Here is a 26,932-nt window from a genome sequence, read left to right as displayed (position 1 = left end):
AGGGTGCAGAGTCACAAGTAGTGGCATGAAAAAAGGCATTGTGGGAAATGCATAGGGGATGATGGACAAAGGTGCATTGGAGCCTCACTGTACCTCTTTTTCCACACATTGTCTAAGATTGAGATTTTCTGTATGGCGATTATCAGATTGACCTGAACTAGATCTGCTGCATCTAAAGAACCACAGCCCCGCCTCTTCTTCTCTTCCAATGTCAGCAGGAAACACTCGATCAGCAAATGAAAGCATCAGTTATAGTGCAAACTTCGAAATGATAGGAAAACACATTCATCAGAATACGGTAAACTATATGAACATTGTTAGCGCTCTAGGTAGATATGTTATAAAAACAAACGCTGGGTGCGAGTTCTCACCTGCTGGTCTTGCAGTTTGACTCCTACTACTCTGAAGGTGTTATTGGTGGTGTTGTGATAAATGTTGATCCTGCTGAACCCTTGCTGTCCAGGTTTTATTGGCACCCATTTCTTACTCGTATCGTCATAGACCATCACTGAGGCCCGGGCTTGGCAGATACTTTGTTCACTGAAGGATAAAGCAGAACATAAGAGCTTATGAAAATACACAATTAAAGGGAGCAGAACACCCCTACAAAGCACAGGGCTTACATTTCTACCCAGAGTGCACAATTAAGTATGGTACAACATTGCAATTCTTCACTTTTATTACACATCACTTTATGATGTACACGACATTATACATGATCCTTTGCCTTCTGAACAAGGAAAGTAACAAACAGTGCTTAATTTGTGCTGGTGTTTTGCTGTGCTCGGCACCAGCACTTATTTTTAAACATCAGCACGTATTTATGGAATTACACCTTATTTCTAAACATCAGCACGTATTTATGGAATTACACCACATGGTGGCAATGTGGGCATTTTTCAGCTGAATTTATCAGTGTAGGGCCCGATTCACAAAGACCCTCCGCAGTCATGGCTGAGGCTCTGCCGTCATGGCGGAGTCTTGCCACTGTTGGCGGTATCTCTACACTGGACTTACTCATTGTGGTGCAACACAACTGCAAAGCCTCCACCGCGACTGCGGGGGCTCTTTTTGAATCAGGCCCGCACTGCTCGTTTCAAAGTGAAGTAGCCACAAACACCTTTCCCAGATGAAGACAAGAGGGAGGCACATTCAATCCTCCGCACAGCTGATCTCCCAAATTCAAGGACATAGCTGCTTCGATGCAGAGACAAGAGAGGCAGCTTCTGTTTATTCACTGAAGATTATTTCTATTGTTAAGAAAAAATATATGTGTGTGAACCATATATGAAACTTCAAAATACCTCTTTTGGTCCTTCATTTAGCTTAGTTAGCCTGGGGAGGGTGGTGAAGGGGATACGGGGAAGGGGATACTTATGAAAAGAAAGCTTTCTAATGTTGTCATAATGCTATAATATTTTCTAATGCTCTGCCTCCAGACAAGTATCATTGGCACTATATTTTTTTCATAATAGTTATTAGTCATACTGTGTGCACCAGGATAGGATTTTAGTTGAATAAATCTTGAAAATATAAAACTAGTTTACCCGTGCTGTTGAGTGTGCCTCTTTATGATGAAGGATGGTTTGGGTTATGTTATCTTTAGTTAGGTTTTGGTGTGCTTTGTGGATTTATAAAGCGCAAAACTCACTCAAAAACCAAACTGCTTCCGGTCCTAGTAAGGCCAATACACCTAGTATGCACTAGAGTTTGATTTGCAGATTGTAGGGCCCTAGCAGGTTTATAAAAAGAGCTAAGATAAAAAGGACCTAAAGCGTCAAGGGCCCAGGGCACAAGACAAAGGGGCTTGAAGGTGGCGCATTAATGGAACGGCAACCAGTGGAGCAGCCTCTGAGTGGGATGTGATGGGGTTCTCGGGGAAAGGTCACAGATCATATGGGTGGTGGTATTCTGAATGTTCTGAAGACAAATAAATCAGCCATGGGCACATAGAGGGTATTACCATAATCAAGCCTGCTAGTAATTAGATCCAGAATGATGATCTTCCGACAAAGTAAAAGATTCTTCGTAACACACAGAATTCCATAACATGTCCCACATACAACTGTAATTTGCTTGATCTTTCATGGCGAGAGAGTTATCATTAATGCTGCAAAATATTTTAGCTGCTCTCTTCGGACTGGGGGTACGGCCAAGCCTGCTGGGCCACCAATTATTAAACTAGATGGAATTAGCTTTTCCGAAGAGGATCGCTACAGTGACCTCTTTAAAGAGGCAGCGTGTAAAGTAACATATTTGTGCTTACAAGAAGAAAGTGTATATTCACATTTTTTGAGTTACAAATGTGAGTTTATTTTTGAAAAAAGGTCTTGCCACACCAACATTTAATATATGTGTTTTATGTTTCATACACCTGTGCAACATACACATCTAAAAGTTATATTCCACTTTAGAGCATCATACATGGAAACATTTGGGAATACACAAAAGAAAGATTTAGATCACAAATGGAGGAAATTAATTTCCCCATTTACTTGCATGAAGTGTAGGAATTTCTGGGCACATGGAAACTAAATAAAGCTTGTTTTTTAGCTAAAAATTGAGTCTCACGCCTAAAACAAAGCAATGACATGATTACAGAATTTATTGAACTTAATCTTAGTATATAAAGCAAGTCTTAATGGTTTTGAAAGGTGTGGGTACATAGCAAGAAAATTAAAGAGTAGTAACTAGTGTTGCCAACTTTGTTGCATAAATTACTTGATATTCTGGGACGAACCAAGCAACTTTAGAAATGAGCTGAAACCATGTAGCCCTGACAAAAGTTCAAAGCGGACAACACTTCGATGTCACGTATGAAAACAGTGTTTCTAGCGTTTGCAGCGCTCTCCATTTTTCTCTTTTGGCTCTTACTCATGTTTCTGTTTTTACCCTAAATGTTATTCCACCTCACATCTTCAGCTGCCCTCTGTTCCTAGTTTGGCTGCTTTCGCTGACTTTCCAATCCTTATCTCCTGTTGTCTTCCTCCTCTGTACCTTCTGAGGAACTCCTCCTCTGTCCCATTTGTAAAAGGATGAGTACAGGTGCCCAAAGCTCCGTCCATTGCAATTAAATGCCTGTGGCCCGAATACCAACGCTACATAGTCTTAAATCCACCTTGTGCCTCTTTAATGCACTACCAAACATTGCCTGCCATTTTATCCACTATTGTATTTATATATCTCCCCGTTTCTGCTGCATACTATGCCGCTAAATCAGCTGGCTGTACCCATCTTTGAGCTGATTACTTCTGAACCTTGATCTGGGTCCCAGAGGAGCACAATTTCCCTTTGTGAAATTGAACGATTAAGCTTCTGTGGACCATGCACAGCATTGTACTGTCTGCAGAGGTCTTTGATTACATGTGTGCACCATCTGCCTACCAGCATGGAACAAACCAGCAACTAATAAAAGAAATAACATTCAAACAAATGCTTACAGCTATAGAGACAGAGAGGATTGCACCAGTGGCAGGGCCAGGGGATGAGGAGCTCTATGCCCCCTGATATCCTACCAGCTTCACGAAAATTACTGAGTGGTTATTTGAAAACAACGTCTAAACACTAGCCCTAAAGTGGTCCTTTAATCATGTTTCGGTGACTGCCAAGACCTGAAACCTATTATCAGACTGCATGGAATGAACATTGTAGAGCGTGCCGTAGCAGGTCTGTTACTGATTTGACCAAATGCAGAACTTTTGAGCCTGACTCAGGCTATGCTATCATGTTGCCTATATACCGTTGGTGGGTCATCGTGACCATTAGGGTCAAATTCAAATGGTATGATTGGAGGGCTTTTATCGTCCTCCCGTGCCCTGTAGATGGAGAGACGGAAAGAAACTACCATGAATGGATAAAATACTAGAGTAAAGGGAACAAAAATTCTAGTGTTCTTCTTCTACAGAAATAAAATAAGCAGCAACACCACTTCTCTTTCAGTGCCTTAAAGGTATGTCAGGGCATGTGCCAAAGTCACATAAGTTGCTTACGCAAAAGTAATTACATGAAATGCTTCTCTGTTGGTAGCACTATATTTTAGGATAAAATGTGCCCTTGCATCAATTTTTGTTGGGAGGACACATTCGGAGTTTAAAAGAAAGTAGCAAAAAAAACCACAAGTGGTCCAAGCAACAGCCACTCGTGTTATGGCCATCTGCATTTTTCCAGTGCACTCATGGTACATTTTGCTGGGAAGATTGCATAATTAGGCAATGTGGCAGGATGGCGTAATTTCGCATAATGCGAAATGCCAGAAATTACACAAAGTACAGTGCCATAATTTAAATATCACAACCGCCTAGCTATATCCCCAGAGAATATGACTGGTTGGCAGATAGAAATTGCAAGCTACTTGATAGAACTAGAAACCACTCTCTCAGGGTAGCAGCTAATACTCTTGGCTACAAGCCCTTTTTGTTCTCATTATCATCTTTGCCATTTGAGCTGCTCTTAATAAACGCTGACATCCGTATCCCATGCCTGTGAATTAGGTCCCTTGCGCTGCATTTGAGGTGACAGTTCGATTCTTTAAAACTGCCTCTTGTGATCATCCCTTGTGTTGTCAGGGACTTTAGAGCGAGGTTAAAGTCCGTGTTTTAAATCTATTGCCCATGTGGAGCTCACAGTCTGCAGCACACATGAGCAAATACATCACACTAAGAAGAACTGGAATACTTCAAACTTTAATTATGAGACCAGTGGTGCTGGTGCGGTCTCTCGGTGGCAGGATGCGCGCTTCCAGAGAGCGCTGGGCGCAGGATAGATGCGCACAGCCTTCTGGGAACACAGCTAACTTGTAACATCCTCTTTCTAAGTAGCCTTGACATCCACCCCAGAGATGAGCACATAAAGCATTTCCAAGAATACTCATCCACCCACATGATAAACAGGGTCTGCGCCTCCCTCTCACAGTGGAGCTCCCTTTAGCCCTCTGAACATGCCAGAGCCTACTTCTTTTTTTTATAGAAAAGCATTCTCAGCTAATGACCCACCACCCCTTAAGCAAAGACCTTGGCCTCTATTCCATTACAAAAGCAGAGCAGGGGGCCGCTTCGGTCCTAACCCCTAAAGCATTGAATGAACTCCCACAAGAAAATCACTCACAAAACATTATTCGGCCAATCATGGCCATAATAGAGCAAGAAGCTAAAGACCTGGCTATTCGAGTAAGCCTGCAGGGCTGACCCCACACACTTGCTACAGAGTACCTGGATACACTCACAGGTGATTAGCGAGCTATAAAACCCCACATTCCATACCATTACATAGGTCGGGGTTGTCCATAGAGGGCATCAGGTGTTTCCCCGGGAGGCTGGAAGGGTGGGGGTCAGTTTTGCAGTGGTGGGGGCTGATTTTGTTACTTTGGTGCTGCAGTATCAGACCCCAGTAACAAAAGCTGCAGTTCCCAGTCCTGCCCTGCCATTAAAGCCCCCTATAAATAGTAATAAACTCTTGCATAACAGTAATTGTACAAGTAATTCCAGAAACTCCGAATCTGATTCACATGCTATCAGAACAACAGGCCCCTATTTGGGCCTTAAAATACAGGTCATGTATATGGTGCAGCAGCAAGTCATTCTCTCCATTATGATCGTCATCATCCGCGTAAATGCCCTGTGGCTGCAGTGACAGAATCAACTTCTGCATACACATGACACCCAAATGTAATTGAAGATCTTGGCGTTAATGGCATCTACTACTTCAAATCCTGCCTCTCAGTTACAAAGTGATGGCCGTCAATTGTCTACCTGAATTTCATCACAACTAAACAGAATGTCCTTGCTTGCAATCCAGGCCCTGCCCGCCAAGCTCCTCTAACAAGTAGCTTGTGAGCTACTGGAAGCTATTGAGCAACAAAGTAGCTCCCATATGTGCATCACAGCCTACTAAATTACAGGCTTTTGCTCACCAAGCTTGAAAAACCTGTATTCAAGATTAAAATGTGTGTATTGTCAGAACTCGACGCTGATGTTTGGTGAAATTTGAGCAATAAATCATATGGCATTGGGGTGCCTTATTACTCTTATTATAATATTTGAGAACGTGGCATTGCAGTTATGGATGTTATGTATTACCCATTTAGAGGCATTCCAAATTGATAAAAATCTTTTTGCATTACAACTGGTAACCCCGTCTGATGCATGGAGGTAATCACCAAAGGCAGTCTTCCATGGGGTGGTCACTAATGGCCACTAATGTAATCTTGTCTGATGTGGTCACTATCACTAATCTTGACATGATTTTCATTAAACAAAAATAGCTCTTATTACAGAAAAGGCTGGAAGCTGTAAAAATGTTGCCGCAAGCAGTCACTCGCATTATTGAGGGTCAATGGGAATTCGCTCATATCATATCCAGGTGCAATGTTATCATCTTTAAGCCCTGCAGCACACCCTACAAAATCATTATGACAAAGGAGGTGATTTAGATCTTAGTAACTAAGTTTCTTGATATAACTATGAGGACTTTCCATTGAATGTGCTCTAGCACATTAGATAAAAATACAGCGTGGGTTGAGCCAATAAGAATGCAATGACATCCACACTGTTATGTGTTTGTTTTGAAGTATGGGTTTGTTTCTGAGAACAAAAATAATTTTCTGCCAGCTCATGGATGAAACTTGCTATTTTACCTGTTTGTTACCACAAGGACTTGCATCACTGCTGCGGTGGTAAAACTGCTGCTACACCACCGGAAACTAATTGGTTCATCCACCTCCAGTTGAGGTAGGAGAATGGAGAAGATGGCGGACTGAACATTTGCCTATTTTTGGCAGATGGCCATTCACCCTTAACCTCTAAATGAGGTCCAAAGTCTCCATAATACCCAGTCGAAAAGCTCTGCTAACCAACGTAAAGTAAAAATTTAAACTACAAAAATTATACAAAGAAAAACTCTTGCAGCTAGTCGGTTTAGTCTACACTCCAAGGTTATTGGATAAGGCACTACCGACGGATGTCATTATTGATTCAATTCAGAAGAGTCAAAATTCCTGAGAATGTGCGCCTCTAACCTTACTGTCGACAACTTCCTGGCAGCACCATTGTGGCCCCTGCACGTCACCATTGTATGAAGGTCAGCAGGGCCGGACTGAGAACCAAAACCGGGCCTGGCAAAGTGCTCGGCCGGCCCCCTGGGAGTGCGACCGAGCTCTTTGTCGGGCCAGTTTTCGGCCAATTTTGTTACAGGGCCGCTTTTGCAGCTATGCTGCAAAAACGGCCCTGTAACAAAAACGGCCCCCTGGGCCCAAAACCGTCCCCCACCCTTGCGGCAAACCGGGGGATTGCCCGGTGCCCGCAACGGCCCGTCCGGGCCTGAAGGTCAGGCTGGTCCGCAGGGCAATCCCGCAATGCCAGGTGGCCAGTCTGGCAGGGCAATGGTGTGGGCATGTTTTGTGGCTGTGTGTGGGCCCCTTTTGTGGCTGTGTGTGGGCCGGTGTTGTAAACATCTTCAAATAAAGACTAGGCGACAGTAGCAAGTAGCACTGCACAGGCTGAGGAGGCTGTTATCTCAACGCATGCAGCATACGGTCCGATCACACTTTGCAAATAAACGGGCAGAGATGTGCCAATGTTTTTATCTAGGTAATAGGGAAGGATGATCATGAATTTCACTGCTACTTTTAATTTCTATTTAGTTCTCACGCTGCCCGCAGCAATGCACAAATACCTGCAGTTCTCTGCTCCTCAGAGACAGCAAGTTTTTGAAAATGAAGTTTCTCTCTTTACAAATGTGGGACACTTTTAAACCCCTCAGTTAATAAAAGTCAGCAATGTTTATTTTGGTGCCTGGGCCTATTTTCTTCTCCATTTCGACCCTGCATTGCATACCCTGTCACCTTCATCCGCTTGTACAGATCTTTAAGTGGGAGGGCTCTGAAGGGGGCGTGGCTGATGTAATTAGGAAAGTGGCTTAACACATTTATGCTAAATATCTGTGCTTACCATAGTGTGCCGCCTGACTGCTATTTTGCTGCTTCTGTCATTGCTTTCAGATATATTATACAACAAGTAACATTACACCTACAACAAGTTAGGACTATTGGTGTTGTCAATGGATGTTAGTTGCATAAAATAAATAACAACTATGGCTTCGTTGTATTCAATATTAAAAATGCTTCAGTGCTGTAACAATGAGACTGTGACAGAACCATGAGTCTCTTTGGAGTTACAGCCCAGTGCAGGGTGGCACTGCTGCAGGGTTAAGATTTGTTTTCACCCTGAGGGTGAGGGAAAAAAATGGAGAGCCCGATAGGGACCGGTCTCATCACCGGCAGAACCCGGCCCACTTAAAGCCCTGCGCTTGTACCAGGTGGCTAGTGTTGGACTGGCCCTTCAGGCAATCTAGCACAGACAGATGGGCCAGCTTGAAAGGACCGGTCTGAGGGCGGATTTTTGGTCCCCTCACGTCGAAGAGGACCTATAAAAAACGATCCACCCACTGACCCTTTCAGTCTAGCCATCGGGCAGTGCCAGGCTGCCTGTAAGGCAGTCCAACACTGAAGATTGCTAAATCATGCCACCCTTCCAGTGTTATGTTAAATGTTACTTCCTAAAAGTATGGATTCTCACTGGCGTGGCCTCTAGTCTCAGGATAAATCAGGAAATCCAACAGTACATACACACTTTGTATACCACATCTTTATTCCTGCAGCTAGATTTGCGCTGTAAAACATGCACCGCAGAATGATCTTAGCAGTAGCTCTTCGGTATTTTTGGCTGAGAAAGCGTGGCAGAGATTTCAGAGGCATCCAGTATTTAAGAGGCTCTGCCCATCGTGATCCAAAACATTTACAGCTCATAGAAACGCAAAACTTCTGCAATTAACAGTATATAATGGTAACCTATTGCCACAAGTATTTCTGCTCCCCCTCTCCCTGCCAAGTGTAGCAAAACTTTGAAAAACACACATTTCAGATTAACAACTCCATGTGTCTGCCACACGGGGGCAGTATTGGATGATCACCAAAAAAAAGTCATCCTGCAAGTTGTTTCATTCTAAATTTAGAACAGTGTTGCAAAAGAATAACATTCAGTGTAAAGAAACCGACACTTACTTTTACTTGCAACAAAATAGCGATTCTGTAGTGTAGGAAAAGAGGAGCCAAATATTACTATTCGGTACTGTCTCAGGATGTCATATCCGGCTTCAGGAACAAAAGCTCTCTTTCTGGACGTCTGGGAACAGGTTTGGACCAGAACATCCACACACGTTATTCTGAAGTTAACTAAAGTTTTTCCTTTCTTGCGGTTTTATGCAGCGCGGAAAAGATCGGTATAAGGGCAATGAAGCGCTTTACATAAGCACCATTTACATTACACACGGTCAGAATCATTATTATTTTTTTGTTACTGGGAGATTGAGTGATTAGGCCATAATCACAGGATGCTGAGTCAACGCCGGGACTCAAAACTGGCTCCCCAGTTTCCAAAGTTGGCATCTCTGGCCGTAATGTCCCATCCACCACACTGAGCTCCCACGATTTACGGGAAACTTTTCAACAGTGCAGAAAAAATCATTATTTCTTCTAGGCCTCACCAGTATACTGGCAACAAAACAACACATACGACAGACTGTAGTGGAAAGCAAAATGCAATGCAAGCAGGGCCGGCCTTTGCCAAGATAGCGCCCTGGGCGTGGGCGGAAAGAAATGTGGGGCCCTTGCTGATGGTAGTGAATTTAATGAGGCAGCAGGGGGTCCCTTTTGTGTTCACTTATTTTATTCAATGTCATTTTATGATACGTTATGTTATTTGCACTTTTAGAGCGTGCAATTACCCTTGGCTGTCCTAGCGCTAAGTACTGGTTTGCCTGGGAAGCTGAAAAAGTGCTACTGCGAAGAGAGCCATGTTTTCAGGCCTTTCTGGAACGTGAGGAGATCCGGGGCGGTTTTGAGGAAAAAGCGGAGCTCATTCCAATCTCTCAAGGCACAATGAGTGAAACTCCTGCCTCCCCAGTTTACTTTTTTTGACATGGAGACTTGCACTTTTTTGGCACTGGTGGATCGTAGCGTTCTCCCAGGAACGTACCAGTGAAACTTTTGCCTAAGAAACTCCGGGCCAATACCATTAATGGCTTTAAAAACTATACAGAGTGCCTTAAAGCGGGTTCTTTGTTTTATTGAAAGCCAGTGTAGCTTCTTAAGCTCTCCTTTCACGGAAACAAATTTGGGTGTTCCGGACAGCAGCCTGGCCGCTGCGTTTTGGACTAATTGGAGCCTATTCATATGTTGTTTTTGTATGTTCAAATGTAGTCTGTTACAATAGTCCAAACGCGATGTTATGAGGACCATGACCACTGTCTTGAGATTGCTCTCGGGCAGGAAGATCTTAATTTTCCTCATGATTCTAAGAATCATAAAGCGGGCTGAGGTCACCAAGCTTACTTGATCCCCTATTGTGAGTTTGTTATCCACTAATACCCCAAGGTTTTTGGCCTTCTTAGTGGGTATAGGGCAGAGGCCCAGATCTTCCGGCCACCACTCCGGTGTCCACACCTGTGGATTATTCCTGAACTTTAAGACCTCGGTCTTGTTGAAGTTAGGCTTTAAACAATTGGAGGACATCCAACCAGATATTGCACTCATACATTCATGGAAGCTGTGAGAAGTTGGCCCGATATGCAACGTTCGCTATTCTAGCGACCGCTATGTATCGTTCCAACGACCCTTATGGTGTTTGGTTGTAAGTCAACCTATAGACCAGCTATCCTAGTAGCGTGGATACGAGCAGTCTAAGGCTAAAGACTCGAGAGGGCGCGTTAAGCCAGCTGTTTACCACACATGTACCCCTTGAACACCCAGTGAAAGGACACCACACAAGTGTTATGAAAATAAACAATATATTTATTAAGAATCACAACAGCCCTGTACTCTTTATGAGGACAGGGTACTAAGCACAAACCAAATCTCTTTAGCAAATACTTCAAGTGCACGTTTAAACAAGTGTCTGAGGACACGGAAAGATTAAGATCTCGGGCGGACCCGATAAGGCAAGTCGGAAGCGAGGGACTCAGGACCCTAGAGTAAGGAGGTTATGCAGGCACCGAAATGCCGAGTTACCTAGCCACGAGGGCTGCGGCTGCACAAGTCTTACAGGCGTCGGGGTCTTCGCTGACGAGCCAGGAGCCGGAAGAAAAGGAGTTGCTGGCCGGCGACCAGTGCTGAATAGTTCGTAGGGATCCAAGCCTGGATCAGAGAGTGTTGATACCTGAAAGCAGAGGGGACCAAGTTCGTACTACTAGCCAGTAGTCAGAGGGTACCAGGAAGGCACCGGTTGGCCGTCACCTCGACTAGGTGAGTGGGCGACGCTAGGCTCTGCAGTCTCACGGACCAGGAGGCGTTGTCGGCGACCACGGTGGAGGTGCGAGCTGTCCCACGAAGGATGGCGCTGTCGGCGTCTTGGGTGGACCAGGAGGGTCCGGGGTGCTTCTCGAAAAGATGGAAGCAAGGGCCAGTCTGGAGCAACCAGACCGGCAGTGATGATTCTCGGATGTCGTCACAGAAGGGCACAAGCCAGCGGCTAGTGACCAGACAACGTGCTGAGCAGCGAGCAGAAGGGCCCCACGCAGATCGTGGAGATGCTGGGAGACTGCACTTCGGTGCTGGAGCGGCTCAGGGTCGGGGCTTCTCGGACCCCAGAGCACTCACCAGAGAGTTACCTCGATGGTCGTGCTGGTTTTTAAGAGCGTGCAGGTTCTGATGATGGCCGGTCCCTCGAGGTCTCGTCGCACCCACAGATCACAGCTGAGCTGATGACGTGGGTAGAGGTCAGAGGTGCCAGGGAAGCCGGTTCTCGTCGAGCTGGGCCGTCGGATTCCTTGAGGAAGGACTTACAGCAAACCGCAGAGTTCTTAGATGGTGCCCGCTGATGCAGGGTGACTACTCCTTAGCCACAAGGGAGAAATCTTGAGAAGAGTCTTGAATGTCCTTTCGTAGAAAGTAGTTCTTGAATCAAAGATGATCTAATTTGGAAGGGTCCCCGCTCCGGCCTTTATCCTAAAGAAAGGGGTGGGTACATGACTAGGTCCTGCCCTAAGGGTGGGACCAGGAAGGGGGGTAGTTACACCCCTCTCCCCTGCCGGACTTTCCCCAGGCCAGGGCTGTCGCCCCTGGAACTGGTTCTAACCGGCAGATGCGTAGTGAGCACCGGGGTGCCACTCCGCAGTCACCTTCTCGCAAAAGCCCTACCTACCCAGAATACACAAACCCTGTCTGGGACGGTGCGAACACCGCCCTCGACAGGAAACCCTTTGTCCAAGCGCTCCTCGCTGGAAGGGCTCCCAGCAGCAGGAGGTCAGACTCGTGTCTGTGGTGGCAGCATCCATGTTGTGGAGCTGAGGCTTTCGTTAACTTTAACCGGGGTTCACAGTTACGTACATGTCGTGTCCCTCTAGAAGGGCGGAATTCTAACCTCGTCGCCAGGGTTGGTGAGAGGGCAGCACCCCGATTCGTATGACACCTTACTCGACATGTCTTGATAACGCGACACCGAAGTTACCGATGTGGTACGCGTTATCATGGAACAGCCATTGGGTCTTTTCTCCGCAAGCTGCAACCGGCTCGGCTCGTGCCAGAACACAGTTCACACGAGCCCATGCACTCTGCCTTCAGGATTGTCAAGGCCTGCCATAGGAGTGACTGATAGGAACTCGGGTGTCCATTGTAGGGTTAGATATAGAACTACTATACCTAAAGCAAAGGGTGATTACACGACTTCGCCCCAGCTGTCATGCAGCCAGTTGTGTCAAATTTAGGAGGCCAGCCAGGGGTGGCATAATACATGCTGCAGCCCCTGGTGGCCCTGGGTACGCCTATGCCCTGAGTTACAGGGTCTGATAAGGTGGCCCAGTACCAATTGGTAAATGCACCTAGGGTACATCTCGTAATTTAGAAAGAGAACAGCCGGGCTGTGGGTCTGATTGGCAGGCCCACAGCCAGAGAAAGTCGTAAACCAGTGAAACAAAAGCAAAAAATCTGGGTGATCATAGGATTGCAGACCCTACTCTCCTACATGACCCCCCCCCCAAACGTCGGAACAACTAGCTAACCTTGACCAGGTGAGTCTTCTTGTTCTAAGTGGAAATATCTGGAGAGCCCATCGGCATTGCCATGATCAGTACCAGGTCTATGTTCCACTGTGAAGTCCATCCCCTGTAGGGAAATGGACCACCTAAGCAGTTTGGGGTTTTCACCCTTCATCTGATTTAGCCACAAGAGGGGCTTATGGTCGGTCTGAATCTTGAAGTGAGTGCCAAACAAGTATGGCCCGGGCTTCTTCAGGGCCCAAACCACAGCAAAGGCCTCCCTCTCAATAGCTGACCAATTCTTCTCTCTAGGGGTCAGCCTTCTGCTTATAAAAGCAATGGGCTGGTCTTGACCATCAAAATTCAGTTGAGAAAGAACAGCTCCCACACCCAACTCAGAAGCATCTGTTTGGACAATGAATGGTTTGGAGTAGTCCGGACTCTTGAGGATAGGCGCCGTGCACATGGCCTGCTTTAGGTCATCGAATGCTTTTTGACAGCTCGCTGTCCACTGAACCTTTTTTGGCATTTTCTTACTTGTCAGTTCATTTAATGGTGTCACGATGGAACCATAGTTCCTGACAAACTTCCTGTAGTAACCAGTCAGGCCCAAGAAAGCTCAAACTTGAGTCTGGGTGGTTGGAGGAGCCCAGTCCCTGATTGACTGTATCTTGCTCTCCAGTGGCTGAACCTGGCCTCCACCTACAAGGTGGCCCAGGTATACAACCTGTGTCTGCCCTATCTGGCACTTGGTGGCCTTGATAGTGAGACCTGCTGCTTGCAGTGCCTCTAACGTCTTCCGCAGGTGGACCAGGTGATCCTCCCAGGTGGAGCTAAAGACAGCAATATCGTCAAGATACGCCGCACAGAAGTCATCCAGCCCAGTAAGGACGTGATTCACCAACCGTTGGAAGGTGGCAGGTGCATTTTTCAGACCAAAGGGCATCACCACGAACTGATAATGCCCACCAGGGGTCGAAAATGCGGTTTTAGGCTTGGCGTCCTCAGCTAACCTGATTTGCCAATACCCAGCTGTCAGGTCAAACGTACTTAAGTAGTTGGCCGAAGCCAATCTATCGATAAGCTCGTCTGCCCTTGGTATTGGGTGGGCGTCAGTCTTAGTGACTGCATTGAGACCCCTGTAGTCTACGCAAAACCTCATCTCTCTCTTACCACCCTGGGTGTGAGGTTTCGGCACTAGAACTACGGGACTAGCCCAAGGGCTATCCGAGGGTTCAATGACTCCCAGCTCCAACATTTTCTGCACTTCACTTTTGATGCAGTCTCTAACGTGATCAGGCTGCCTGTAGATTTTACTCTTTACGGGCAAGCTGTCACCAGTGTCGACCTCATGGGTGCACCAATCGGTCTGACTGGGTGTCAGAGAAAACATATGTCGGAACGACTGAAGAACCTGTTTACAGTCGCTCTGCTGATGTTCGGAGAGGCTGCCACAAAAGACAACACCATCTACCGAGCCATCGTCAGGATTCTGAGTGAGCAGGTCGGGGAGAGGGTCACTCTCCTCTTCCTGTCCCTCATCTAGGGCCATGAGCAAACTCATGTCCTTCCTGTCGACATAGGCTTTTAGCCTGTTGACATGAAGCACCCTGTGGGGGCTCCGGGGAGTTCCTAGGTCGACCAGGTAGGTGACCTCTCCCTTTTTCTCCAGGATGGTGTGGGGCCCGGACCATTTGTCCTTGAGTGCTGCTGGGGCCACTGGCTCCAACACCCACACCTTCTGTCCGGGCTGGTAAACAGTCAAGACAGCCTTTTGGTCATGCCAAGCTTTTTGGAGTTCTTGGCTGGCCTTAAGGTTTTCGGATGCCTTCTCCATGTATTCAGCCATCCGCGAGCGGAGGCCAAGCACATAGTCCACTATGTTGGCTGCAGGCTTTTTGAGAGGTCTCTCCCATCCTTCTTTCACCAAACACAGGGGTCCTCTTACAGGATGCCCGTACAGAAGTTCGAAAGGGCTGTAGCCAACCCCCTTCTGTGGGACTTCTCTGTAGGCGAACAAGAGGCAGGGGATCAGGACGTCCCATCTACGCCGAAGCTTTTCCGGTAGTCCATGAATCATCCCTTTTAGGGTCCTGTTGAATCTCTCAACAAGCCCATTGCATTGTGGATGATAGGGTGTAGTGAACTTGTAGTTGACACCACATTCCTTCCACATAGCAGTTAAGTAGCTCGACATAAAGTTTGCACCTCTGTCGGAGACGACCTCCTTAGGGAAGCCCACTCTGGAGAATACTCCAACTAGGGCTCTTGCCACAACAGGTGCTGTAGTGGTCCTAAGGGGAATAGCTTCAGGATACCTGGTGGCATGATCCACTACCACCAGTATAAACTTGTGCCCTGATGCTGTCGGTGGTTCCATGGGACCGACAATGTCGATCCCTACCCGTTCAAAGGGCACCCCCACCACAGGCATTGGTATAAGGGGGGCCTTTGTCGTGCCACCTGACTTACCACTGGCTTGGCAAGTGACACAGGAGCGGCAAAACTCCTTGGTATCTTCGTTCATGTGAGGCCAGTGAAAGTGTGAGACAAGCCTGTCCCACGTTTTCGTCTGGCCTAAGTGACCTGCTAAGGGAATCTCGTGGGCCAAGGTAAGTAGGAAACCACGCTGAGACAAGGGGACGACCAGCCTCCTGGTCATGCCAGGCTTGGGGTCTCTTGACTCAGTGTACAGGAGTCCATCTTCCCAGTATACCTTGTGGGTACCTGTGGCGTTCCCAGCAGCCTCAGCAGCAGCCTGCTGTCTGAGGGGTTCAAGAGAAGGGCAGTCTAACTGGTCCTTCCCCAGGTCTTCCCTTGAGGGTCCCCCTGAGCCCAAGAATTCAACTTGATCAAGTTCGAACTCCCTAGGCTCAGTTTCCCTCAATTCCTGTAGGTCAGCCTCCTCTGAGACTTGATCCTCGACCTGGGGCAAGGGGGAAGGCGCAGCCTTAACCCTACTGCTCTTTTTCTTGGGAGGTGTCTGGTCCGTTGTTCCAGGATCCAGCACCTGTTCAGTGGGGCATTTCCTGACCTGTGACCTAGTCACAGCGAACACATGTGCTGGCAAACCTAACATTTCCATGTGAGTCCGGTGCTCCACTTCTGACCATTGTGACGACTCCAAATCATTGCCCAACAAACAATCCACAGGGAGGTCTGGACTAACTACAACCTTCTTTTGGCCAGTTACCCCTCCCCAGGAGAAAGCTACAATTGCCATACTGTGATTGGTAGTGACATTGCTTGCATTGGTCACCAGGAATTCTGTACCTGGCATGATCTGTCCAGGGTCCACAAAGTTAGGCGTCACCATGGTGACGCTGGCACCAGTGTCCCTATAGGCCTGAGCCATCTTTCCATTTATGAAAGGCGTCTGTCGGTATTTGCCCAGAGTATTGGGGCTTACGTCAGGGGACACGTCCACGTCCCCTGTACTGACAAGGACAGCCTGAGTGAGTGTGCCAACTAAGTTGTCACGCCCCTCAGAACCCAGGGTTAACCCTACTAAACCCTTGGGAGGCGCACTACCACTGCTGACTGTACTAGGGGGCACAGGTGCCTTAGGGGCTGCAGTGGCAGGAGTCTGCCCTCCTCCTTTCTTGGTGCACTCACTAAACCAGTGAGACTTACTTTTACAGTACTGGCACCATCTTTTGGATTGGCCTTCTTTCTTCTTTTGGGGAGCCTGACCCCCACCCTCTTTGGGTTGTTGGGGACCTGTCGAAGACTTCTGGTCATTTTGTTCCCCCTTAGAATCTTTACCCTTCTGGTCTGCTTTCTTCTGACCACCTTGATTCTGGCCCTGGTTCTGTTTAACTCTCGTACGAACCCATTTGTCTGCCTTCTGTCCCAATTCTTGGGGAGAGGTCAGATCCGAGTCGACAAGATGCTGATGCAACAACTGGTTCTGACAATTGTTTAAAATTTGTTCTCTCATCATCAAATTATACAATCCTTTGTAATCAGTAACCTTACTGCCCAGCAACCAGCCCTCAAAAGCCTTAGTGGCACAATCGACAAAATCAGACCAGTCTTGAGACTGCGTTTTCTGGGTATCCCTGAACAGCACCCTGTACTGCTCAGTGGTTAGGCCGAACCCTTCAACGAGTGTATTCTTCAAGACTTGGTAATTGTTAGCGTCCTCCACCCTTGTGGTGAGGAGCTTGTCTCTTCCTTTACCTTCAAAGGAGAGCCACAAGATAGCCGCCCACTGACTCTGGGGAACACCTTGCACAGTGCAGGCCCTCTCCAAAGCAGTAATCCATTTGTGGATGTCGTCCCCTTGTTTAAAGGGGGGCACTATCTTCCCAAGGTGCTTCGTATCGAAACTCTTTTCCCTATTACTAGGTACATTGCTGCCACCAGCGGGGACTGCCCCACTTAACTGTTGCTCTCTAGCAAAAGCAAGCTTTTCCTTGGCCAGGGCAAGTTCTTCCCTTTCGATCCTCAGATTAGCTGCCCTTTCCTTAGCTTCGTACACTCTCCTCTGAGGGGACGTCATCCCTCTTTGAGAAGAGTTGTGAGAGCCGTTGGTATGAAGGGATCTGCCAGAGCCTCTTGACAGAGATCGGGCTCGTCCATTCCCCATGTTAAGCGGACCCGACAGTAGCGCCGGGGTTTCCCCCGTACCACTATCGTGTTTGCTTAAGTTGGACCGTGTTAGTCTGACGACTTCTACCTGTCCCTTATCTGCCTCGTCCCCAGAGAGATCCTCATCCTCATCCTCCTCGCCATCTTCGTTCTCAGTTGCGAGGTGTATGAGGTCAGGATCGTCCCGGGTTCCCTCGAGGGGAGGCATGTCTCCTTCTGGATTAGAAGAGCTACGAAGTTTCTCAGCTCTCCTGGCATCATAAGTCTCCAAGAGACCAATCAGAAAGGACGTTGTGGGGTTAGACCCCTGCTGAATCTTCCGGGAGTGACACAGTCGTCTTAACTCCTTGAAGCTCAGCACAGTATATCCTGAAGGGATGACCTGTGGAGGGTCAACTGACACAAGGGGAGACTCAGAGTTTCCTCCTTGGCCCGACATACTGTTTCTAGTGTGGTGTAAGTGATGCACCTACCTACACTATGTGTTTTCCTACTGTACCCTTGCTAAGAGTTGTAGCCAAGGTGTGCTAAGCCTTGAGGAGCTACAACAGCTGGTTCAGTAGAACTCAGAGTATTCTAAGCTTTTAGTTATATGTACTAACAGTACTTGTGCGATCTTTCAACAAGATATTCTTAGGATACGTGTGGTAAAACAACAGCAAGCTCAAATCCCAACCGCTGCTCACCAATGTGAGAAGTTGGCCCGATATGCAACGTTCGCTATTCTAGCGACCGCTATGTATCGTTCCAACGACCCTTATGGTGTTTGGTTGTAAGTCAACCTATAGACCAGCTATCCTAGTAGCGTGGATACGAGCAGTCTAAGGCTAAAGACTCGAGAGGGCGCGTTAAGCCAGCTGTTTACCACACATGTACCCCTTGAACACCCAGTGAAAGGACACCACACAAGTGTTATGAAAATAAACAATATATTTATTAAGAATCACAACAGCCCTGTACTCTTTATGAGGACAGGGTACTAAGCACAAACCAAATCTCTTTAGCAAATACTTTAAGTGCACGTTTAAACAAGTGTCCGAGGACACGGAAAGATTAAGATCTCGGGCGGACCCGATAAGGCAAGTCGGAAGCGAGGGACTCAGGACCCTAGAGTAAGGAGGTTATGCAGGCACCGAAATGCCGAGTTACCTAGCCACGAGGGCTGCGGCTGCACAAGTCTTACAGGCGTCTGGGTCTTCGCTGACGAGCCAGGAGGCGGAAGAAAAGGAGTTGCTGGCCGGCGACCAGTGCTGAATAGTTCGTAGGGATCCAAGCCTGGATCAGAGAGTGTTGATACCTGAAAGCAGAGGGGACCAAGTTCGTACTACTAGCCAGTAGTCAGAGGGTACCAGGAAGGCACCGGTTGGCCGTCACCTCGACTAGGTGAGTGGGCGACGCTAGGCTCTGCAGTCTCACGGACCAGGAGGCGTTGTCGGCGACCACGGTGGAGGTGCGAGCTGTCCCACGAAGGATGGCGCTGTCGGCGTCTTGGGTGGACCAGGAGGGTCCGGGGTGCTTCTCGAAAAGATGGAAGCAAGGGCCAGTCTGGAGCAACCAGACCGGCAGTGATGATTCTCGGATGTCGTCACAGAAGGGCACAAGCCAGCGGCTAGTGACCAGACAACGTGCTGAGCAGCGAGCAGAAGGGCCCCACGCAGATCGTGGAGATGCTGGGAGACTGCACTTCGGTGCTGGAGCGGCTCAGGGTCGGGGCTTCTCGGACCCCAGAGCACTCACCAGAGAGTTACCTCGATGGTCGTGCTGGTTTTTAAGAGCGTGGAGGTTCTGATGATGGCCGGTCCCTCGAGGTCTCGTCGCACCCACAGATCACAGCTGAGCTGATGACGTGGGTAGAGGTCAGAGGTGCCAGGGAAGCCGGTTCTCGTCGAGCTGGGCCGTCGGATTCCTTGAGGAAGGACTTACAGCAAACCGCAGAGTTCTTAGATGGTGCCCGCTGATGCAGGGTGACTACTCCTTAGCCACAAGGGAGAAATCTTGAGAAGAGTCTTGAATGTCATTTCGTAGAAAGTAGTTCTTGAATCAAAGATGATCTAATTTGGAAGGGTCCCCGCTCCGGCCTTTATCCTAAAGAAAGGGGTGGGTACATGACTAGGTCCTGCCCTAAGGGTGGGACCAGGAAGGGGGGTAGTTACACCCCTCTCCCCTGCCGGACTTTCCCCAGGCCAGGGCTGTCGCCCCTGGAACTGGTTCTAACTGGCAGATGCGTAGTGAGCACCGGGGTGCCACTCCGCAGTCACCTTCTCGCAAAAGCCCTACCTACCCAGAATACACAAACCCTGTCTGGGACGGTGCGAACACCGCCCTCGACAGGAAACCCTTTGTCCAAGCGCTCCTCGCTGGAAGGGCTCCCAGCAGCAGGAGGTCAGACTCGTGTCTGTGGTGGCAGCATCCATTTTGTGGAGCTGAGGCTTTCGTTAACTTTAACCGGGGTTCACAGTTACGTACATGTCGTGTCCCTCTAGAAGGGCGGAATGCTAACCTCGTCGCCAGGGTTGGTGAGAGGGCAGCACCCCGATTCGTATGACACCTTACTCGACATGTCTTGATAACGCGACACCGAAGTTACCGATGTGGTACGCGTTATCATGGAACAGCCATTGGGTCTTTTCTCCGCAAGCTGCAACCGGCTCGGCTCGTGCCAGAACACAGTTCACACGAGCCCATGCACTCTGCCTTCAGGATTGTCAAGGCCTGCCATAGGAGTGACTGATAGGAACTCGGGTGTCCATTGTAGGGTTAGATATAGAACTACTATACCTAAAGCAAAGGGTGATTACACGACTTCGCCCCAGCTGTCATGCAGCCAGTTGTGTCAAATTTAGGAGGCCAGCCAGGGGTGGCATAATACATGCTGCAGCCCCTGGTGGCCCTGGGTACGCCTATGCCCTGAGTTACAGGGTCTGATAAGGTGGCCCAGTACCAATTGGTAAATGCACCTAGGGTACATCTCGTAATTTTTGAAAGAGAACAGCCGGGCTGTGGGTCTGATTGGCAGGCACACAGCCAGAGAAAGTCGTAAACCAGTGAAACAAAAGCAAAAAATCTGGGTGATCATAGGATTGCAGACCCTACTCTCCTACAGAAGCGGTCCCCAGTCTCTTTCTCACCTCCCTTAGTCAACGACAACACAATTTGTGTGTCGTCAGCATAGGAGGTGAGCTGAAAGCAAAAGCATCTAATGACTCCTGCTAGAGATGCCTCATATATATTAAACGCGTTGGGCTAAGAGAAGAGCCCTATGGCACCCCACAAGGGAGTGTGAATGGTTTAGATGAATTACCATCCAGGTCCACAGTTTGGGACCTATCAGCTAGGAAAGACTGTAGGAGTTTCCATGCTAGGCCTTCAACACCGATCACAGACAACCGGTCCATCAATAATTTATGATGGACCGTGTCAAAGGCCGCGGACAAGTCCAATAAAATCAGTACAGCACTACCTCCTCCATCCACGGCCTCTCTAATTTCCTCGGTGGATTTCAACAGAGCCAACTCAGTGCTATGGTCAGCCCTGAACCCACATTGTGATGGGTCCAGAGAGTTGTTACGATGGACGAATGCATCGAGTTGGACGTTCATCACCTTCTCCAAGATCTTAGCTTGAAAAGGGAGCCGCAAGATTGGCCTGTAGTTGTTAGGATCTTTCGGATCCAGATTCTGATTCTTCAGAATGGGAAGAACAGAGGCTTGCTTCCATATTTTAAGGAATATGCCAGATACAAAAACAGCATTTGACAGGGGAGTCAAGGCCATTCCTATCACTTCAGGTATTTGTTTGATGACCCAGGCAGGGCAGGGATCACTAGGGGCTCCTGAACGGATCGAAGTCAGGACCTTTACTGTCTCTGATACCTTCAGTGATGAGAATTGATCAAGTGCCAGTAGAGGATTGCTACTGCCTGGCCTGTTCATATTGGAGCTTAACTGTGTCGTTTTATTGGCTTCAGAGGAGGAAGAAAATATAACTTCAACTTTGTGTTTAAAAAAAATCAGCAATTTTATTGCAAAATAATGGATTACTATGGCTCCTGGGGACAGTTGGAGTAGACCATTTTTAATAGTATTAAAAAGTTCCCTTGAATTGGAGTTAGCCAATGTTATCTGAATTGATAAGAACTGTCTTTTGGCTTCTAGTAACTATTGTTTATAGACCGCGATACAATGTTTGTATCTTTCCTTATCTGTTTCTCCATAGTTTTTGCACCATGCCATTTCTAGCAGTTTACACTCCAATTTTTTGGCTCTAAGTTCTTCCCAATACCAAGGGGCTGATGGTAGAGCTCGTTTGGGAGTTCACTCTTTCCTAGGGGCTAGTAAATTGCAGGATGCAGCTAACCATTGATTATAGGCAGCTGCAGCAATTTCCACTCCAATTGGATGGGATTGCATCGATCTGCTAAGAGAGCTTCCAAATGTATTAATATCCAATTTTCCCCAGGCTCTGGTCACAATCTCCTGGGATGGTTTAATATTAACTATTTGACTCCCACAACTATTCAATTCAAACTGAATGGCACAGGGGAAACATCCTTTACAACGAAACTTTTTCCACACAGTACCTTTACAACGCAGGAATTACAATGCAAGTCGTTACAACGACTTGCGTTGGAGGGCGCTGTAGGATAGGGAATAGTTTAATTTACTATCCAAAACCTTCTCTACTATCCACGGGGACTGGAGTTGGAATAGTAAATTAAACTATTTACCATCCAGCGCCCCCCCAACGCAAGTCGTTGTAACGTCTTGCGTTGTACAACCTGCGTTGTAAAGGCATGCGTGGAAAAAGCATGCATTGTAACGACATACATCCATGTCACAGTGGTCCGACCATGAAATGGGGAGACCTGAGATACAGCCACGGTCATGGTTATTCGAGTATATACCATCAAGAGTGTGTCCTTTTTCATGCGTAGGGGCATTCACCAGCTGTTGAAGGCCTCCAGCCCCCATAATTCGATCCAACCGATAAGTGTCAGAATCAGAGTGATTTTCTATATAAAAGTCCCCCAAAATAATTATGTTCTTAAAGTAAATGACCGATTAAATGCCTTTGAACTCTTCTTTTGTATAAGCTCAAACCTATCATCCCTCTTATTTCTGCAGAGGGTTGTAGAGCTGGAGTGATTGCCAAAAAAGGCTCAGAAGTGAACTACTAAAATATGCTTTACCTTGGAATATCTTATCACCAGACACAAAGACTTCCGAAAAATCAAAATCAAGCTCCATGACCAGTTGTTATGGTGTAGTGGTTCATCGCAGCTACAGCAATCTAGTAGATGCTGCATTGGCTGCCCATTTACAAGGAATTAACTACAAACCCTTATGTCTACTACGTATGCGTTTGTTTGACAAAAGCTCCAGATTCACACGGAGACAAGATAACTAGATATATCCTTTCTCTGAGCTTACTATATTATTCTCGGTTCAATGTATTCTCTTATGGTGGGAAGTCCATCTCTATGTTGGCCCCTCTGGCCAGGGAGTAATAGGCTTTCAGAACGAGAATCAATTTCTTCTTATATTCCCCTTAAGGAAGAGATTCAAAAATGTTGCTCTTCTTTCAATAGCTGTTGTTGAGAATATTGTTATTATTACCATTAATATTAAGAACAAAAATCATAATCATAAGAAGGATATTAACAATTATACTGATGATAATAATAATAACCCTCACCAGTCATAACTGGAGCTAGCCCCACTCCAAACAGCTGTGGTAAGTGTAGCAGCCCCTCTTTGATAGATATGAAGGCCAGAGGTAATTTCCTTCTCATTATGTTGCTTTCTACCTCAACAATAATAACCCCTATGCAAGCAGAAGTCATGGGTGCCCTCATCTTTGAAGGCCAGTAGAGTCAGAGAAAGCTAGTAGAGCAAGGCATCTGAATTAATATTTTAATAGTATTAGAAATGTTGACAATGTATAAGGCATACAGTGCAAAGTTACTAATAGCCACCATTATCAATTCTCTACTCAGGAGTACTCAATGTTATGAAATTTGAAAGGATTAACAGAGTTGGTCCAATAAAAGGTGGACCTGTGGGCCTGAGGCTACATATATATTGTTGACACTGAGGTGACAACACACCAACCTCCTTTAGAGGCTGAGAGACAGCACTCAAAATAAACGGAGGCCGGAAATAGGTGAACCACAAATCTCCAGTATAAACTACTGAGCAAAAGAAATCAGCAGCAAAAGGTAAAATTGGATCAGGAAGAAATTTACCTGTTCTTAGCAGGTACGTTTACATATAATTAACACAGTCCCCACTCTGCAACCAACAGACTGGAAAACTCACTACAAAGTCCGTTATAGTTTCAGTAATACTATAATGATTTACCTGCACCTCTAGTCAATAAAAGATTGATTTTCTTCTTCTCAGAAGCCACCCACCACGAATTTGAGAAACTACACTGCCTCTTCTCAAGGGTCTTCAACTTTCAAGAACTATGCATCTCTTGGTCATCAAATTCATCTCACTGATGGCTTTTCATCCTATCCAACAAGCAAGATTGCTTGTCTTAAATCCACTTTTTTCTAATAATTTCAACAATCCCCTCGGCGCTTGTGCACAGCAGGGTCAACAGCAGGTTCTTGCCCAGTCTTAATATTCAAGTGCATCCTCCTTAAAGCCTGACAGTCACCCCAGCCAGCACTATAATCCAGCTCTGTTTGGCATAGGAAATATTCCTGAATTACCTTTAGAACCCATATATGTAACTGATCAAAAAAACATGGCAGCAACACAGCAGACTCTCAAAATCCATATCCCTATTCCCAATCCTAGACACACTTATAGTAAACTCCACCTTCAACTAAATATCAGCATTAACTAAAGAAAACAAAATTATCTTGGATAAGCAAGTGAGTTTTTGTCATGGTTGTGGCACAGAAACCGCCTCAATTGTCACATGGATCCAGGCGAGGTAGCAACCTTGATGACTGTCTGACTACAGGTGCTCCTTCCCTCCCGTTCTACAGACTCATGTGGCACTATAAGGGCTAATTAAAACTCATACCAGCAAAACACCTATTGTGGTACAGTATACAGTGCATGTAGATTGTAATATGCACCACATAGTGATTACCATATAAAGAATTCACTTTTTACCTTTAGTATTTAGAGTGTAGAAGGGATCTCACTAGGTCCTGATGAGAAGCCAGGGGACGGCTTTGAAACATGTCGGCAAAGGAAGTGAGGCCCATTAAAGCATAGTACCTCCGTCTCTTTCCCCACTTTTAATAATAACAGCTTACAGGAACATTAAAGTTTATTTTTCCGCGGAGGCAGGTATTTTTTAATTATTCATCACTTTCACTCACTTATGACCCTTCCACTTCCACTCCTATATCACACATAATATTGTAATCGGTGCTCCCGCGTAGTCGTAGGTCATAGCACGCCCCGCCCCGCAGCCCCCAATGATGAAGCCTGCCACCAAGGGTCCTTTTGGTGGGTGAGAGGTATTTTAACAAAGCTGTGTGCTTTCCCTGAACATAGGAGACACAAATTCTGGAGGAACTCTTTTTTTCTATTCTTTTTCCAAGTTTATAAGGGTGGATCCCTTTGTTTAACATATATTGAATAGAGGAAGACGTATCCATCACTTGTGCTCTTGGAGCGCCACCTCTTCACTCCCCCACTTTTGTTTTTTAAATATAATTAGTCACTGCACTTCTGCTACCAGACCTCCCCAATGCCTTTGGCAGTGAACATTCTTTCAGAGACTCATCAACATTGGTCCTGCATTCCATTGTCTCTTATCTTGCAGACAAACCTCTTACACTTTCACTTTCAGTTTGGCTCCATTCTTAACCACTGCTCTTGTAGTTCAATGAAGAACCATGGCTACATGAATGTTTAATTTATATATCAGTCCTCTCTCTGGATACATTTTCTCCTTCAACCATAGTAACTGCAGCTAGTCAGATGACATTTAAACTCCTCAACCCTCGACCAGTTGATCCCTGGATGCTAACCAGTCTTTCAGATAGCCAGAACTGCCTGTAGCTCAGATCTAAAAAGAATAGAAAGTGGTTAGGTGACTCCTCACTACTTCGCCAGTTAGACTCATTGAAAACGGAGAAACATGCATAAATTGAAGCAAGTGCTACACCTCCACCATCTAGCCATAAAAACTAGGCCCATCCCCAATCAGTCAAACTGAAGTAAGGAATATGTAAGTGAATATAAACTCCAAACTCCAAGAAAGTAGATCAAATAACCAAAGGAACAGTCAACATCATGTGTATCTACGGTAATCTGAATTTTGCTGTACCTAGTGTTTATGCATGGAATACAGGCTGACATTGCCTTAGTTCTCTTCTGCCTCCTTTGTGCTGATTAGTTATATCTTCGCGCCCATATTTACAGCTTTACAGCCTGCCGGGAATGCAGAATGCAGCCGTCGGACAACACCTTATTCTAGATCTGGCACCATATTAGCAGCCCACATATACATACACTGGCTACATGTGGCTGGATATATCACTTTTAAAACTGTGTACATTGTACTTTAAGCCAGTCACAACACTGGATGTCTCTTGCTTCAACATAAAGGCAACGTATACTGACAAATCAGGTCTCTACATTCTAGAATGACCCCTATCTAGACAGTCCCTGCCTTCAGAAATGTTGCATCTTTCTCAGTCAAGGCAGCCAAGCTCAGGAACGTGATTCCTACACGAATGAGCATAATAGAAAACGACCTGATATATGGAGAACCTTGAAGACTTGAATATTTCCAATAACTTCAATTTTTTAGGCAGACTACAGTTAAAGAAGGTGGTGTGTGTGCTCAGGGCCGGACTGGCCGTAGCGGGCACCGGGCAATCCCCGGTGTGCCGCACGGGTGGGGGCCGGTTTTGGGTCCCTGAGGGCCGTTATTGTTACAGGGCCGTTTTGCAGCATAGCTGCAAAATCTGCCCTGCAACAAAATTGTCCGAAAACCGGCCCTGGCAAAGAGCTCAGCGGCACCCCCAAGCCCCGAGGGGTGGGGGCTGGACGAGCACTTTGCCGGGGCAGGTTTTGGTTCCCTGTCCGGCCCTGTGTGTGCTTGAATGCGTTGCCATTTACAAAAAGGGGGTGGTGATGAACAGAGTGTCTGAGTTAAACAGACCACTCTTACCCAGTCCAAAGATCAGGGCTTGATCCATCACCGTTATTTATCTCACTGCCCCATCCCAGCTCAGAATCTGGCTATATGCAAATCAGTCTGTCCCTGGCCCAGTGCATCATGGGAACAGGGCAGACTAAACTACCAAGCCAATTCTTCACCAGAAAGGAGACAAGCTACC

General features: G+C 46.8%; 1 protein-coding gene across 15 annotated transcripts in view; it reads right to left on the bottom strand.

Moving 5' to 3' along the window:
• The window catches only part of EVL (Enah/Vasp-like), a 581,837-nt gene that overhangs the window by 315,651 nt on the left and 239,254 nt on the right, over nt 1–26,932 (bottom strand). For all 15 annotated transcript variants that reach the window (XM_086937797.1, XM_086937801.1, XM_086937804.1 and 12 more), the window contains exon 2: nt 372–540. In XM_086937797.1, the coding sequence (XP_086793923.1) occupies nt 372–540 (169 nt within the window). The remainder of the gene's footprint in view (nt 1–371; nt 541–26,932) is intronic.

This window comes from Lissotriton vulgaris, chromosome 9 (assembly GCF_964263255.1).
Source record: "Lissotriton vulgaris chromosome 9, aLisVul1.2, whole genome shotgun sequence".
NCBI classification, from domain to species: domain Eukaryota; kingdom Metazoa; phylum Chordata; class Amphibia; order Caudata; family Salamandridae; genus Lissotriton; species Lissotriton vulgaris.
Note: the sequence above shows the minus strand (reverse complement) of the source record. Positions and strands in the feature narration are given on the sequence as shown.